General features: G+C 37.9%; 1 protein-coding gene across 1 annotated transcript in view; it reads left to right on the plus strand.

Annotated features, from left to right (window-relative positions):
• Positions 1-1,613: 1,613 nt before the first annotated feature.
• The window catches only part of LOC105485955 (ubiquitin like 3), a 79,061-nt gene continuing 62,561 nt past the window's right edge, over positions 1,614-18,113 (plus strand). The window contains exon 1 of the mRNA XM_011748597.2: positions 1,614-2,763. Within this exon, the coding sequence (XP_011746899.1) occupies positions 2,737-2,763 (27 nt within the window). The 5' untranslated portion in view covers positions 1,614-2,736. The remainder of the gene's footprint in view (positions 2,764-18,113) is intronic.

The raw sequence follows: 18,113 nt of genomic DNA on the forward strand, positions 1-18,113 counted from the left end.
GGTAGGGGGACCTCAGTGGTTGCTAAATATGGCAAATGAGCTACCAAATAACAAAGGCCATGGAAAATCATGTAACTATGGACTTGGAAATATCTAGACAAAGTCTGAAGCCTAATCACAGTGAGATTTGGGCCTGTCTTCTCTTCTGGCCTTTGGTTTTTTGGAGAATTTGATCTATCCTCCTCAGGGTGATATAGTCCCTTAGGAGTGTTTGGAATTTCTCCACCCAGGCTACTCAAGAGGCAGGTACTCTAAATGTCCCGTGGGTTTCCATCTGATGAGAAATCCAACTTGAGAGATTGCTGTGGGGAATCACGTAGGCTTCTAGACAATGAGCTCCCTGAGGACAGTGACTGGATTCTGCCTCTTTTCAACAGCCCTGTAGACAAGGATGTAATAACCCCCATTGCCAACCCAAGACCTTGGCATTTCTGCCACATGATGCTGCTGTTTGCTACAGCGACTCATTTTTAATCTCCTAGTGCCTAGCAGAGTGCCTGGCACATTTGTTTGCTGAATGAGAGAATGAGTAGTGACATTTCATATCAAATGATGCATTATTATTTACAAAGTGACTTATTTCCCATGCATGAACTCATCCTCATTAACTACCCCTACTTTACCCCTGGAAGGTAGGCAAGACCATTTTACCGATGAGGTCACATAGCTGTAGGTTGGAGTGGTGACTTTCGACTCTAAATTCATTGGCATTTATATATAGGTGTCAGATTGAGACTGCCCTTTCTAAAGTACTCTGTCAAAGGACTAAGAGATATGAATAGAGATTCAGATGTTGACCTCAGATTTAGGAACAAAATGCAGAAATCACAAATGTCCATCTGATTGGTCTCTCAACGATGGCATTATTTTCTCCTATTTGCTAATCACTGCAAGGCATATAGGTTTTTAATTACATTATGAGTTACATAGAATGGAATTTAGGGTCCAGGTGGGTAAACTGGTGAATCCCCATGTAGTTTGTAGTAGCTATTTCCTGATACAGATTTGATAAATAACACTGTTGTATGTAATACAGTTTTGGTAATTTCAGGTAAGTTGATTGTAGCTTTATGGCCCTGGGTCTTCAAGGAAACACATGTTCAAGCATTCTCACTGCTTAATGAGATCCTTGTTCCTGTTGAACTTCTGTGACCTTATTGGAAATCAATGATTGCTTTTGTTCTTCAAAATGTAATGTTGAGGAGACCTAGATTAAATCACTCTACAAAATGCACTGAGATTGCAGGATGTGGGGAGTGTGCTGTAATTAAAATGAATTATTCTGCTTGGAGGTACAGCATATTTTAGCTCTGTGTGCATATTGTGCATAAGGGAATTTCTCTGTGCAGAATTATTTTCTCCCAACAATTCTCATGATCACAGCACTCCTGGTAGCAGGTGTCACTTAACTCCTGGGGAGCAGCTTGTCCAAAGCAAGGGAAGGGGGCGCTCCTTTCCTCGCAACTGTTGCTATGGGGGGCGTGGCTTCGGAGCCGTGCGAGGACGCATTCGGCGGCTCCCTCCCCCCATCCTCGTAGACTACACTTCCCGTGATGCTCGAGGGTGGTCTCCGTGGTGACGCACTTAGTGTCCGCGGAGGGAGGACGAGGACGGGGGCGGTGGCTGCGAAGGGGGGCCCGTGCTCTCCCCGTTTCCCCTACTCTCGCTCAGGCAGCTGCCGCCGCCGCTGCCACTGCCGCCATGTTGGTTTGAGAGGCTATGACAGGAGGCGGTTGCGGCGTGTGGGATTGAAAAGTGGAGAAGGAGGAGGAGGAGAAACAAAGCTCTGAGAGGAAACCATTCCCGGGCTGAGCAGAGGGAGGACCCGGCCTCTTCCGGGGACCAGCCGAAGTCGGCGTCGCCCGGAGCTCGCGAGGCCGGGGAGGGGAGGGGAAGGCGGAGACCGGGGAGGCGGCGGCGGGGGAGGCGGAGGCAGAAGAGGAGCGCCGAGGAGCCGGAGACGATGCGCCCCGACCCGCGCTGCTGCCCGGAGGCGCCCGCGGCCTGAGCCCAGAGGGGCTGTGGAGTGTCCCGGCCGGCCGCGAGCACCCCGCGCTGTCGGTCCCCCGTCCCGGTCTTTCGCTTTGGCTCCCAACTAGTTAAATGCCCTTGAGCGCGGGTTTCCGCGGCCCGGCTCTTCGCCCCGGCGGCGCGAGTTGAGCCGTTCACCCGCGCGGGCGCCCCGAGAGCGGCTCGGCAGGGTCCGCGGCCGGCGTCCGGCCACCGCTCGGCCGCCACTCACGGCTCACACGTCGATGTGTAGCTACATAGTTATCTATGTACATCCACGCTGGGGCATTTTTCTCCTGCTTGATGAGGACTTGACTCGGGAGCGAGTGTGAATCATTGCCGGGGCTGGGAAAGGAGGAAGGCGGATTTAACCCCCTCCCACCCCTCTTCATGTCCGTGTGTCACTCGGCTCGGTCCACCTGGCGCGGCCGGTCCTGGGGCTGCTGCTGCTGCTGCTGACGACGACGACAGGGGCTGCCTCTGCTGTCCCGGGAGTTTCTTCCTGCTCCGGCCACACAGCTCCTGGGGATTGTTCCTCTTCGCACCAGAACCTCGGCCTGACCGGCACGTTGCCTCCGAAATAACTTATTTTTGGGAGAGAAAGCACATCACGAACCAGTCAAAATCGTGAAGGCTTATTTCTGTAGCTTGAAGACTTCTGCTGTTTTTTCTTTGTTTTTTGTTTTTTGTTTTCCGTAAATATCTGGGTATACATCAAACGGCAAGATGTCCAGTAATGTCCCGGCGGATATGGTAAGTGACGGATAAGTTATGACACTCTGATTTAACTGTGGTTTCCAATCTTATCGGAAAGACGGCAGGCGTGGGGCGAAGATTTGCTGGGGACTGTGGAAAAGCCACCGTGCTGAGCGATTTGGAGAAGTTGGAGCTTCTGGTTTCCCCCTTTTAGAAAGTAGTGCTTTTAATATAGGTTCTCTCATTTGGTCGTGTTTTCTAAATCCTTGAAGACAGTGGAGAAGTAGGGAAATGTATCATGGTAGCTTGAGGGGACAAAACATCTCTCTCTTTGCTAGAAGCCTCCGAACACTAGTATTTTAACGTTTCTGAAAACGTCAGTGACAGTGGGCAGAGCTGAGGACTGGTGTCCCTACGAGAGAATAGGTAAGGAAACGGGAATCTTGCTTTATGACACAGACAAGATCATCAGTGCAGTAGGGACGAACTTGATATTTTTCAAGAACAGAGATGCACATCTCTTCAAGAAAAAGTATGTTAGAATTTGCCGTGAGCTTTCTGAAATGTCAGAATACGGATGGCAACAGAAATATTAAGATATTTTGGGATTTTCACAAACGTAGGCTGACCCTGTATTGGTACTTACTGTGAATATTCCAGGGCTTTTTAATGGCAAATATTTATTAGTAGTAGATTCCATATTAGACATAAAGCTAAGGAAACGTAGTATTGAGCCTCAATCACGATCACTGAGTGTTGAGAGCTTGAAACAAAAAGTACTGTTGTGTATTGACGCCTTTCTTTTTGTTTTGTTCATAAAGGCTGAGGTTGTGAGTCTGTTGATTGACAGTAACCGTGTAACCTTACAGTGCTGGGGGCTTGGATTGTGTGAGTGTGAAGTTACAGTTTGCAGTCCTAAGGACAAACATAATGCAGTTAATTAACAGGAAGAGGAATAATCTTGTTTATGAAAGTATTGAAGTTAATGTAGTTGTGCTCACATATGTTAACATTTGAGTGTTTGTGTATTCAGTGGAAACAAATTGAACATTACTGATGATTAAATTTTATTTTTTAATTTTAATTTTTTTTTTTTCATTTTTTGAGACGGAGTTTTGCTCTTGTTGCCCAGGCTGGAGTGCAATGGCGCGATCTTGGCTCACTGCAGCCTCTTCCTCCCGGGTTCAAGCAATTCTCCTGCCTCAGCCTCCCAAGTAGCTGGGATTACAGGCGCCCACCACCACGCCCGGCTAATTTTTTTTTTTTTTTTTTTTTTTTTTTTTTTTTTGGTGGAGACAGGGTTTCACCATGTTGGCCAGGCTGGCCTCAAACTCCTGACCTCAGATGATCCACCCATCTTGGCCTCCCAAAGTGCTGGGATTACAGGCGTGAGCCACTGCACCCGGCCTGCTGATGATTAAATTTTAAAACGCCAGATGTTTCTATAGGAGCAAACCTCATAAACAGATTTTATAATAAAAATTAAATGATTCTAAATGGCTTATTTTGACCTTGGTTTAAATTTTGCTCTTGTTTAATTTCCCATTTAATGCAAAGGAAACACAGTGTTCTGTCTCTTGGGTGGCCACATAACAGCTTTACACTCTCCTTCCTGAGTCCTAAAACTCGTGCGTTGTCCTTTTAGTTTTCGCTTCTCTTCTGGTGTGCACACATGAAATAGCCTCCTGCCTGGTTAAGGACGGTTGAACAAGGTTTCCTCCATACCACTCTTGAAGTTGCTGGGAGCGGTCTCTAGACAGAGCTGGGAAACGCTATTTCCCTTGTTTGATGAGTGATCTGTGGGTTCATCGCCTCGAGCAAAGATTTGCTCTCTCGAAAGCCTCCATTTTATATCATCAAGCACAGTGCAAGATAGGTTAACCTTAAGTACCATCTATTCTCTCACAGAAGTTGGAATGAAATAGATGTGTGTTATTAAAACAGTGCCACTACTTCCTTTAGGTCCAGTGAAGAAAAGCTGTAATGTGCGTAGCATCAGTCACAGATTGAGATGATTTGGGAAATACAGTTTCCAAGTCAGAGAGAGGTTTGGAGGCTGATGTTAGGATCAGAGGACTGGGAAGTAGGAGCAGGGTTTTATTAATATCTGCAATTATAAAATATAGCAGTTTATCTGTTTTAGACTGTATGTTAAGGCCTTGATGATTCTGTGGTGCTTTGAGATCCTTTGATTAAAGGTGATATGCAAGGGCAAAGCAGTATTATGTAATAAACATATAATGCCCTGATGATGCTATTTCAGAGTGGGTACTAAGGTACAGCACAGTTTGATTGTTCTGAGTATTTTTTTTATGTCTTGTTCTCTACTGTTCAACTGGTTAGAGGTTAAGATTTTTTTCTTTGTGAAAGTCTTTTAAACGTTCATTTATTACTTTACTTTGCATTTGTGCTTAAGAAGTCTATCATTTGCTATATGCCTAGAATTCTCAACTTTTTGAAATATAACATGACAAATATTGGTTAGAAGTTGTCGATTAAATGCTTCATAATTATTAAACTCTTCATACCATTAATTGACAGTTGATTTTCGTTTACATTCATGACAGAACAATTTACCGCTCCAAACCTTGAAGAGCTCCTCTCACCACTCCCACGGCAAAGCTAATTGACATATATCCCTTGTAGCATAACTCTAAATTGATCAGGATATGTACTGTTACAATCCGCTAAACTTGCATTTATGAATAAACACATTTTTGCTAGATGCAGTAAAATGTTAATTAAGCTTTCTCCTAGTTGACAGTATGTGCTATTTAGAAACAAATGTTACAGTTTTACTTTTTGGTGGTGGTATCATTTCTATTGAAGTCAATCTTTTATATGTTAATGGTACTTGTCGGTTGTATAGGAAAATCCTGTTGGGGAGATGGGATGGGGGTGGTGAAGTTACAATCTCTGTCATGTTTCCAATAGAGATAATTTATTCTCGAGCTACAATAGTTGCTAAATCAATTGATGTTTTTGGTAAAGTCTTTATGGCTATGATTATGACTCACTTTAAAATAGATTTTTCAGCTTTGGTTTTTGTTTTGTAGATAGAACTCACATTTAAAATTTATTTTTAAACATTCAGTAATTTTTTGTGTTTAGCATAAGGGCTCTCATTTTTAATAATCCAAATGTCAATTTTTTGGATGAGGGAGTGGCACCCCTACTGAATGGATTTGCTGTACCCTTTAAAACATAATTTGTAGTTGGTACTTTTACTACATTCTGTAATATATATGTCCTATAAATATAAATATATTTACTTGAAATGTTGGTTTTTCTTTGCTAAGAGTGATTGAGTTTGAACTAGATTTGATAACATCTTAGTGTAGTAACTTATTTTTGAAGAAATCTGAAAATACGTGAACAGAGTATCATTATAATATATTGTATTTAAATGATGTATTTATTTATTTTTCAGCCAAGATCATAGTTCATGATGCGGCAATATTCATTGTTTATAGTTGCAGTGTGACTTATGTTAACCACTGTAGGATTTTTGCAAGAAAATATTCACTGCCTGTGTTAGTAATAAGACCTAAGACTGGGCAGCAGTGGTAATTTTGTTTTCTGGATTGGTAAAGTTATCAAGAAATACATTCTTGTTTTTATAAGAGTACTATAGACAACATTTAGGCTACTATTTAGAGCTTTGGACTAAAATTATACTTTATAATATCTATTACATTGAAAACTTTAAGAGAGAAATTGACAGTGTGAGAATAATGGCAGAGTAATTTTGTGATTCAAAACATTTTAGTTGATAAAACAAAGAAAAGCCCCGTATCTTTAACAACTGTTAATGTAAAAATGGTAGCAGATAACAACAATTTGTAATAGGAGTTGAATGAGATAATGACAATTCAAGTTTTTTCCAGTATATTTTATGTGCTTAATGAATATTTTTATTATAATTTTTGTTGTATCACTTCCATTCATGTAAGAATTATTGGAGCCCTCTTGTGGACAGGAAATTACTAAAATATATTTCCTTTCAAAGTGAACTTTTATCACTTTTCCAAGTTAAAGTAAAATGACATATGTTGAATATGCCAGGAGAAAATGCCATGAAAGAAAAAGGTCCAGAAAATAGAAAGTTTTTAACATTGAGAAAAGTATACTGAGATTTAATGCCCAAGGACTTTTTTCTCTTTACTTACAGCTCCTTTTTATTTTTCTTTCTCTTCCTGATGATTCTCATTTCAGGTTTAAGTTGAAGGGTTTTATAAAGCCAAAGGGTAGATAAGTACTGTTTACATATATGTGTTACTTGAATAGCTTAATAAATAATATATTAAGAATTGAATGTTTCTCTAAATTTTTACATGAATGTATCTCATATTTGGTATTTTGAATTAGACATTTTTATTAAGAAAACGGATGACATTGTTTCCCTCAGTTTTGAATTAACTTCTTTCTACCTGCCCCAGCTTGTGTCTGAAATGGTCTTTAGTTCATTTTAGGCCACAGTGATCTTTCCTTCCTGTAAACCACTTTCCTTTAGTGCTTTTGACATTCCTCTTACACAGGTATCAAATGTCTGTGGATATAGTATAACTTTTATTTCACCACTGATAGTTTTTAGACATTCAGAAATTGTTGAGTGACTTTCTTGACTCACAAAGTATTACTGTCTTTGTTACATGGAAAAAGTAAATACTGTTCTGTAGTAATAGTGGTATTAAATATGAAGTCTATAATGTCTGCTTCTGTTATCACTTGAAATATGAAAACTATATTTGTAGTATTAAAGCTTGAATTTATTTTAAATTGGTGGATAAAATACTGATGGTGCTATTAGTTTTCATAATATAAAACAGTAAATGTGTTTTAGGACACTGAAGCATATACTTAGTAAATGTGCTCTTTAATTTTCTAAGTCATCTTATTCTGGGAGGGGAAAATGAAAAGTGACTGTAGAATTCATGGTAACCTGGAAACCTTGGGTAATAAGTCATTCTGAACCAGTAAATTTTCTGAATACTTGGAGGTTGAGTGTTAAAATAGCCCATTCTAACAATGTTGGATTACCATTGTATTTGCTTAAATGAAATATACTATGCATAAGTTAACTTATTTTTGGCAACTTAAGAGCTATGATTTGAATAATGTTGCTTGCATTTAATCAGTGTTTACTGGGTACCTGTCTGTGTAATATAGTAGTAGTATTAATAGGTATAAGCTATAACTATAATATCCTCAGCACCTAATATAGATTGTGAAGCTTTATGCGCCTTCACTAGATCAGTAATTTACAAAGTGAGATGAAGCAAGTCGATTTTGAGAAGTAAATATGAGAACGTCTATTTGTTTATTCTTGCCCCAAAAGGGAAAAGGATTCAGCTTTTCTATTCATACTATATGAATTGGCTGTGGGGTTTTCCTAGGTCCACCTGCATTCAGGTGGTCGCTGAGAGTGTGGTTTGCTGAGGGAAGATGTGTGAATTCTGTAATGTAGATGCCAGCAACAGCATCATGAGTTTCTCAGAGTTTTTCCAGTTTTTCTGTTATATAGTCCCTTTTAAAATACTTTTTTAAAAGAAGAATCTATTATACTTTGTATTGAGATGGGGAACAGAGGTTTGCTGTCAAAGCATTTAGAAGAATTGTAGAACTCAAAGATTAATCACACATTTTTATTACAGAAGATGAGTATTGTATATGCTGTTCTTATCCGTGATGACAAGAGGCTACCGAAAATAAAAATTTAGCAGATACTTTTAGGAAAACAATCCCTAAGTTGTCACTTGAAGGCAAAATCGACATTTTAAATAGTAAGTGAGAAAGTACCTGCTTTTCAAAAGAAACAAGTGTTATGGAGAACATTTTGAAAGCGTGTTGAGGTATTTCGTATCTGTTGAAAATCTTCCTTACAATCAATTTTAATTGACTTTGGACCATTTATTGGAAAGCCAAACATTTTGATTTGTAAAAATACCTTATTGCAGTCAGGAAAAAGAAAATTTTAATAACATTGACAACAGGTAGCTGACTTTAAATAAAAATGTTTGCGTATTTGGTGATAGAATGGAAAAGTAATATGATTTAGAAAATTAGTAAGTGACATGTTCTTCTATATAGATCTCATCTTTGTAAGATAAGTTTTTCAGATATGACTTATGACAACTCTTAAAACCAAGTGTCAGAATACATTGAACTTCACAAATGAAGAAACTAAGATTTTAAAAAATAGAGATATATTTAATAATAATGCTCACTTAATATGTTAATAATAGCATTTTTAGTGATTGAAAGATTAAAACGAATTAATATTTAAAATAGTTGATAGTTAAAATAGTAAAAAGTAAAACAAAATTATGATCTTTTAACTTCTGTTTTTAGTATGTGTTTTATACTGTATGTATGTTTATAAATGAAAACACATATACTGTAGATATGTGCCTCAAGTATTTTATGTTTGGGATTTTCAATCAAAAAAATGTAGAAGCCACTGCATTAGATGACTAAAGATTTCTGAACATTTTAACTTCTTGTGTTTGATAGTTACAAGTTTTCTGTCTCCTGCCTTGTTGAGCAGCTGTTTTTTCCTGTGATCAGTGTGTCTACTTATTCCTAACCATTTACAGTTGCTGGTTTTAATTTGCTATGGGTGTAGAAACCATATTTCCAAAGTTTATTAAAAATAATATGTGTTTAAAATGAACAAATGGTGTCTGAGTAGAATTTTAGGAGTTACCTCACAGTAAAGTGTATGATCTTTTATTTCATGGACTTGATCATATCTGTTTTGGTTGCTTAGAATTCTCTTTTTTGGGGGGCCAATTTTCTGGCTGTTAGCTGTGTTTTGGAGATATGCAGTTTCTTGATAATGAAGAACTGGTTACGTGATAAAAAATAAAATTACACTTATAACTTTACTTTGAGCTCGTAGAGGAGAGAGAACTAATATTTGTTGTGTACTTGCTAATACCAGGCAGATGCTTGGTGTTTTACATTATAGCATTTAATTTAATCCTTACAGTCACCCTGGATAAATATAGTTGGTATATAAAGAAACTCTTAATACCCACCAGGTGAAGACCACCAGGAATGCATCTGTGGTGAAACAAATTAGGTTGACTGTTTTGCAGCTAGGAAGAGCATATGCCAGATACCGCCAAGTGTCAGTAAAAGAGAACGGGAGGGCTGGGCTCACGCCTGTAATCCCAGCATTTTGGGAAGCCGAGGTGGGCGGATCACTTGAGGTCAGGAGTTCGAGATCACCCAGACCAACATGATGAAACCCCCGTCTCTACTAAAAATACAAAAATTAGCTGAGCATGGTGGCAGGAGCCTGTAATCGCAGCTACTCCGGAGGCTGAGGCAGGAGAATCACTTGAACCCAGGAAGTGGAGGTTGCAGTGAGCAGAGGTTGAAGTGAGCTGAGATTGTGCCACTGCACTCCAGCCTGGGCGACAGAGTGAGACTCTGTCTCCAAAAAACAAAAAAGAAAAGAAAGAATGGGGGACTTTTCAGTAGGGTTTGGGCTGTGCTGGAAGCAGGGACTCCTGGATTGAATGCTATCATACATCAAGTGGAGGTGGGTTAGTTATTGGGTCTTTCAGCAGTCTTTGTTTAGGAGACAGGATAAATGATGGGGACTTGGAAAGTCATTGGTGAGAAAACATGATCACTTACAGAATAGGAGATTGTTGGTCATTTTGGAGCTGCAGTGTGGCCATAGGAAAAACTTTCTACCTGTTGGTCTTCTCTGTATCTTTCAGATATCACAGTCTGGTTATCAACCGAGCTCATTTTTACTTTCTCACAGCCTAGGTTCAGAGAGGGTAAGGAATTTGTTTGCGATCACATAGCGAGGAAGAAGTTGAGCTAAAATAGGAATTTGGGTCTGGTGGCAATAGTGATAAACATCTACACCCCCTCTCCACAACCGTAACTGAGCAAACATCGCTGAATCCCTCAGGCACATTATCCTAAGAATGCCTTAGGTTCCTTCCCAATACCTTGTTCCAGGGAGTCCCTGCTGATTGGTCTGAGCTAGCATGGTAGAAATGAAACCTATTTTATGAAACCTATTTTATGTATCTTTGTAATATACTATGTAACCTCTGGATTGGAATGATTTTAATTAAGGTTGCTTGTCTTACTAATTGGTAAAATTAAAGGGAGTTTCCTTTAAACTTGTAGGAACTTTGAGTCTTCTTGTGTATGTATTTGTTACACAGTGGATTTTTCTTAAAAAGTACCACTTTGAATGCTTTATATATGTAACAAATAGATTGACTTGTAAAGGATTTAGTGCTTTCGGGGCATTTTGTTTTTGTCTTCATACTTTTAACTGCATATGTATATGTAGAAAGAGAGAGATTCTGTATTGGTTGGTCAAATCAAGTAGCATTTTTGGTCTAAGTAAATATATATTTGGGCAATTTTCTGACTAGGTTTTGAGAAGAAAATGTTCTTTCTGCTGAAGAAAATTGTGGAAGTTTGACATTAACATTTTTTGTTTATGTACTTAAGATGGCAATTTATTGTGTCTAGACAAAATGTTCTTATGATAAGTTTTTCTTTACTTTCATATAAAATTAGTGTTTTTCTTTGCCTTAGAAATAGTCTTGCTTTTGTATCCTGCTATTTTCATTTAGTCATGTTAAATCAAGTTTAGCCTAAAGCTACCTCCTTACATATTTTAAGCTCAGCCTATATTGAACATATATCTATGCAAATAAGTATAGAACCATATTATAATTTTGAACTGATTATGATACATGTATATAAATTACTTAGCTAATTCCATATTCATGAGCATTTAGAAGCTATTACAAACAATGACATAGTGGATATTCCTAAGTGTATCTCTGTGCCTTGTCTGTTTATTACCTTAGGACAAAACTCTTAGTAATGTAGTTGCTCTGTCAAAAGATAAGTGTTAGTTTTGGGACGGGTGGGAAAGAGAAGGATATATATTTCCTAATTTTAAAGCATCCTTGAATTTCTGGATAAACCTAGCTTTTAATTATACATTACTCAAATGGTATATGCTAGATAATACTTCATTTATAATTTTTTTTGTTCACGAAAAACATTGGCTAGCAATTTTAATTTCTTGTAAAGTATTTGACAGATTTAGGTATCAAGGTTATGCTGACGTCATAAAATGAGTTGGGAAATGCTTTTTAATTCTCTGGAAGAATTTGTGAGGATTGATTTTATTTCATCCACAAATGTTTGAAATAATTCACTGGTGAAGCCATCTGGAATTTTCTTGTGAAGATTATTGATTCTATTTCTTTAATACATAAAAAGCTATTCTTATTTTCTATTTCTTTGTCAGTTTTGACAAGTTTTGCTTTTTAAGGGATTTGTTCATTTTGTCTGAATTTTCCAGTTCAGCTTACGGTTTTTTTTTGTATGTGCATATCCTTTTATAATTGTTTTGATATTTGTAGTATCTGTGATCTCTCCTTTTCAAAATCTGCTTATTGGCAATTTGGGTCTCTTTGTACTCAGTCTTTTCAGAGTCCATTTTCAAATTGAATGTTGTTTTTAGGTTTTTACTGATTTCTGCCTTTACCTTTATTTCTTCTACTTAAAAATGTTAATTTTCTGTACTTTTTAAAGTTTTCTGATATGGGTACCTAAGTCATTAATTTTCAGCTTATTTATTTATTTTTTTAATTTTATTTATTTATTTATTTATTTTGAGACAGAGTCTCGCTGTGTCGCCCAGGCTGGAGTGCAGTGGCGCGATCTAGGCTCGCTGCAAGCTCCGCCCTCTGGGTTCACACCATTCTCCTGCCTCAGCCTCCCGAGTAGGTGGGACTACAGGTGCCCGCCACCACGCCCGGCTAATTTTTTGTATTTTTAGTAGAGACGGGGTTTCACCGTGTTAGCCAGGATGGTCTCTCTCTTCTGTCCCCGTGATCCGCCCACCTCGGCCTCCCAAAGTGCTGGGATTATAGGCGTGAACCACTGTGCCCGGCCTATTTTTAAACATCTTTTTAAGAGACGGGGGTCTCACTGTGTTGCCCAAGTTGGTTTCTGAACTCCTGCGTTCAACTGCTCCTTCCTCCTCAGCCTCCCAAGTAGCTGGGAATACAGATGTGCAGACCACTGTGCCTGGCTCCTTTGTGGGTTTTTTTGGAATATTTTTGGAATTTAAAAAATGTATATGAAATTCCCTCTAAATGCAACTTAGATGGATCTTACAAGTTTGATATATATTATTTTTATTATCATTCAATAAAGCATATTCTAAATTTTCCCTTGTGCTCTTAGCATTTGGGGATTTTCTAGCTATATTTTTGTTATTGATATCTAGTTTGGTATCTCTTGTGGTCTGGAATCATTCTATGCTTGTGGGTGATTTGTTGACACTTGCTTTATGGTCAGTTTTAGAAAATTGAGGACAGTGTGCCATAGACAGCAATTAAGTTTATTAATCATGTTGAATCTGTTGTATCACTACTGAATTTTTTTTTGTCTTTTTTAAATCACTCAATTGAGAAACTTCTGTTAAAATTGCCACATATATAAGGATTTGTCTATATGTTTTTAGTTCTCTCAAATTGTGCCTCGTATTTGGAGGCTAAGTTGTTAGCTACAAATAAATTTATGGTTGTTCTGTCTTCCTCTCTAGTAACACTTTTTGCTTTAAAGTTTTTTTTTGGGGGGGATGTTAATATAGCATTCTTTTTTTTTTCTATCCATTTCTTTTAAATCTTTCTTTGTCATTATACGTAAGATGAATCTCTTTAAGCATCATATAGTTGGGTTTTTGCTTTTTTACTAAGTTTGATAATCTCTGTTTTACCTTTAATGTAATTACTGTAGCACATTATTTGGGTTTAAATTTACAATTTTGCAATTTGTGTTTTGCTTCCATCATCAGTCCTTTATAACTTTCCCTTCCATTTCTTGTTTTCTTTTGGATTAATCAAATAGTTTCCCATATGCCTTTCTCTTAGCTTCTCTGTTATAAATTCTTTTACTATCTTTACCGGTTAGTCTGGAGATTACAATGTACATCTTTAACTTTTTTGTCTATCATAAATTTTTGCCTTTGCCAGTTCAGGGTAATGGAATGGCCTTTTAATTTAATTCCATTTACCCCTCTTCCAGTCTTTGCTTTGTTTTCAGCCCATAACAACAGTGGTAATAAAATGTTGTTGTTAAAATAATCATTACTCATTTCACCTTGTCCTCAAATTTACTCTTCTGGAAGTCTTCATTTCTTTCTTTTTGATTGTATGTGCATCTGGGTAATTATCCTTTTATCCAAGGAACTTTTAGTGCAGGTCTTCTGGTAATGAATTCTGTTTTTGTTTGCCTGAAAATGTGTTCATTTTACCTCACTTTTAAGGGGTCCCTACTTCATGCACCTTCAAGATGTTATTTTATCATCACCTGGCTGCCACTGTTTATGTCAACTCAGGCTTTTAATTGTATTGTTATTCCTTTGAAGTTAATGTGTTTTCCTTTGGCTGTTTTAAAGATTATATCTTGTCTTTGATTTTCACCAATTTTACTATTGATGTGCTCTTTTGTAGCTTTTTTTTTTTTTTTTTTTTTTGTAATCTACATAAAGCTTGTAGAGTATCTTGAGGTCCTGAGTCAATCTTTGGCTTACTATATTTTGTCATTTGAGAATTAGCTAATTTTTTTTTTTTTTTTTTTTTGAGACAGAGTCTTGCTGGTGTGCAGTGGCATGATTTCAGCTCCCTGCAACCTGCGCCTCCTGGGTTCAAGTGATTCTAGTGCCTCAGTCTCCCTAGAAGCTGGGATTATAGGTGCATATCACCACACCTGGCTAATTTTTGTATTTTTCATAGAGATGGGGTTTTGCCATATTGGACAGGCTGGTCTCAAACTCCTGGCCTCAAGTGATCTACCCACCTCAGCCTCCCAAAGTGTTGGGATTACAGGCATGATTACAAAGTGTTGGGATTACAGGTGTGATTACAGGCATGATTACAAAGTGTTGGGGTTACAGTGACCTGGCCCAGGAATTAGCTAATATTCTTTAAGTATTATTTCTATTCTATTGTCTTCTTTCCTTATGGAAAGAAGTTACATGTATGTTAGGTCATGTCACCGTTTCCATTCTTTTTTCCCCCTTCTCGTAAGCCTAGAGATTTTCTATCCACCTGTTTTCATGTTCACTTATATCTTCACTGTCCAATATCCAGTTATTTCTAATTACTGAGTTTTTAATTTTAGTTTTTGTATTTTTTATCCTAAAATTTACATAGATTCAAATTCTTATGTTTTCATCTGTTTTCTTGAGTATATTAACTATTGTTGCAAAATTCCTTTCTGATGACCGTCATATCTAGATTGCCTGTGAGCCTGTTTCTGTTGTTTTGTTTTTGATCATTCAATCCTTTTTCCTTGGGTGCCTGGCAATGTTTTATTAACATTGTGATGAAAAATTGTAGAGAATCTGAATTATGGTTATCTTTCTCCATATAGGATTTAATATCCTCTGGTGAGTAGTTAGAAAAACATTGATTACTTTGATTCATAAGGGACTGATATGACATGAGCCTGAATTCAGGGCAGTCAGGAAATTCTGATAGCCTCACTATTGGTGCACTACTGGTATATAGCCCTTAGCTAAGGTCTCGGTTGAAAGTTTGGCATATTTACCAAGATACCTCTTCCTTGGCAAGTCCCAAATTTCAAGTGTCATGAGGCTGATGAAAGCTTTTTTAAAAACCTCTTTCCAACATCTTTTTGTTGGGATTTCCTGAATTTCAGTCCATGCTGTTTATGATTCAGCACATTCCTGGAGAGAAAAAGTTGAACAGAATATTGGGCTCCTTTCTTTGAAGTTCCTTTTTATTTTCCTGAGATCCTGAATTCCTGGCTCCTTGGTGCAACATCCACTTTTTGTGTCTTCCTAGCCCAGTGAGACTCATACAACTTCTGGGATGCTGCTTTCTGCTTGGCCTTTTGCTCTGTGCTGGTAATTGGCAAATACCTCAAGGGGGAATTGAAGTGAGATCTTCAAAGTGTTTCCCTTCTCTAAGGAATCTTGGCTTCTCAAGTCCTGACTCTTGGTTGTTCTCCCGAAACCTTCAAATAGCTGGGGATTTAGGGGCATTTTATATAACCTTTATAGTTGTTTTCCATGGGAAATTTGGTCTGATATTGCTGTTCTCTCATAGATAACCTAATTGCCTTTTCTTTTCGTACCCTGGTTTTATTTTATTTTTTATTTATTTATTTACTTATTTTTGCTGTTTTGTGCTGTAGAATCGGCAGTCCTCTCTCTCTTCTATTCTTCTAATTGCTAAGAACAGCTAAAACTAATTACTATGTTACTTACCATTGCACCATCAGCCAAGCAGTTGCTTAAGTCAGACATCTCTTGGAGCCATCCTTGATTCGTCTCTTTTCCTCATTCTTTATATTCAGTCACTTTCGAAGTATATCTAGAATCCATCTACTTCTCTTCATCTCCATGCTACCAACATAGTTCAAGCACCCTGTCTCTCCTGGACTATTGAATTAATCTTGGAACTAATCCTTCTAATTTCATTCACATTCCCTGTAGTACCTTTTCCAAAAATACCTTGAGTGTTTTCCATCGAAGAATAAATTTCCATAGAATAAAATTACAAATCCTTACCTTGGGCCTTCAGGGTCCTGCATGATCTAGCTCCTGCCTAACATGATTATCTCATCTCATTTGATTTACTATGCTTTAATTATATTGGCTCCCTTTCAGTTCTTCAAACATGCCTACAAGCCCTGTCCCACAGCAGGGCTGAGTCTTTGCCTAGGATATTCGTCAATATACTTATTCTTTTTTTTTTTGAGACAGTGTCTAACTCTGCCGCCAGGCTGGAGTGCAGTGGCGCGATCTCGACTCACTGCAACCTCCGCCTCCCAGGTTCAAGTGATTCTCCTGCCTCAGCCTCCCGAGTAGCTGGGACTACAGGCGTGCACCACCATGCCCAGCTAATTTTTGTACTTTTAGTAGAGATGGGGTTTCACCATGTTGGCCAGGATGGTCTTGATTTCTTGACCTCATGATACACCTGCCTGGGCCTCCCAAAGTGATGGGATTAGAGGCATGAGCCACTGCGCCCGGCCTGGATATTCATCGGTATACTTCTGTACCCACTCTGCATCACTGAGTCTTTGCTTAGGATACTCATCAGTATGCTTCTGTACCCTCTCTGCATCTGCATGGGTAGTTTTTCTTTCTTCAGAGAAACTTTTCCTGACATCTAAAGTTGAGAGCCCTTACTCCCTTGGTTTCTGTTGCAAGACCATATTGATTTCTTCTGGAGCACGTATCACACTTTGTAATTCAGTTATTTGTCCTCGCCAGTAGGCCAAAGATTCCAGGAGGGTAGATATATATATATTTTATTTGCTGCCATAACCAGTACTTAGTATAGTGCCTTTTGTATAGTAGATTTTTCATAAAGGTTTGTGGATTAAAGGAGTAAAATGATTGCTTACAGACACTGTGCCAGGCTTATTACTTGGAACAAATTTAATCCGTCAGAAAACTCTCAAAACAATCCTATCAGGTAGGTAGGTGCTACTGTTAACTTCATTTCATTGATAGAGAAAGTGAAGTTTAGTAATGTTTGATTATTTTCAGGAAGCCAGCTAGCTAGGTAGCCTTTTTTGTGTTCTTGGATTTTTTGATTTTCTAACTTTTTGACCATTCTTCACTTTGTCGTATCCTCTTTACTATATTTTAAAGCCAATGGTTATGGTTATACTAATACTCTGATATTTTAACTTCAGCTTCTGGCCTTTGCTTAACATTTAATTTTTAACATTTTAAATCAGCATGTAATTTAATAATTTAAATGTGAATTTTAACATTTGTTTATCATTAAGCCAAAATGTCAGAAAATAAATTTGAAAGTCGAATGGAAGTTTTGAGAAAGCATTAACTGAAGTTTGGTGTCTTTAATAGGACTTAAGTACTTTAAGTGGTGGATTGCTATGTGGCTATCAAGTATTGTGATTTTTCGAGCTATAAAATCTTTCTCATTACTATGTGACTGTAAAGAGAAAGACTGTATTATAATTGTATGTATTTGAATATATTATGTCATACATGAAGAAAACATTTTTGAGCCTTTTATATTTAAAGAACTATTTAGTTATCCATATTTTTTCGTTTTAGCATCCAAAAAGATCAACAGAATTTTCATGGTAGGTATCATTTTTATGCTAACTTACATGTAATCATTAATCATTCTGTTCTTTTTATTTCTTTTTTTTTTTCTCGAGATGGAGTCTTGCTCTGTCGCCCAGGCTGGAGTGCAGTGTGGCGTGATCTCAACTCACTGCAACCTCTTAAGTTCAAGTGATTCTCCTGCCTCAGCCTCCCAAGTAGCTGGGATTACAGGCACACGCCACCCATGCCCGGCTAATTTTTGTATTCTTAGTAGAGATGGGGTCAC

Source organism: Macaca nemestrina, chromosome 16 (assembly GCF_043159975.1).
Source record: "Macaca nemestrina isolate mMacNem1 chromosome 16, mMacNem.hap1, whole genome shotgun sequence".
In the NCBI taxonomy this organism is placed as follows: Eukaryota; Metazoa; Chordata; class Mammalia; order Primates; family Cercopithecidae; genus Macaca; species Macaca nemestrina.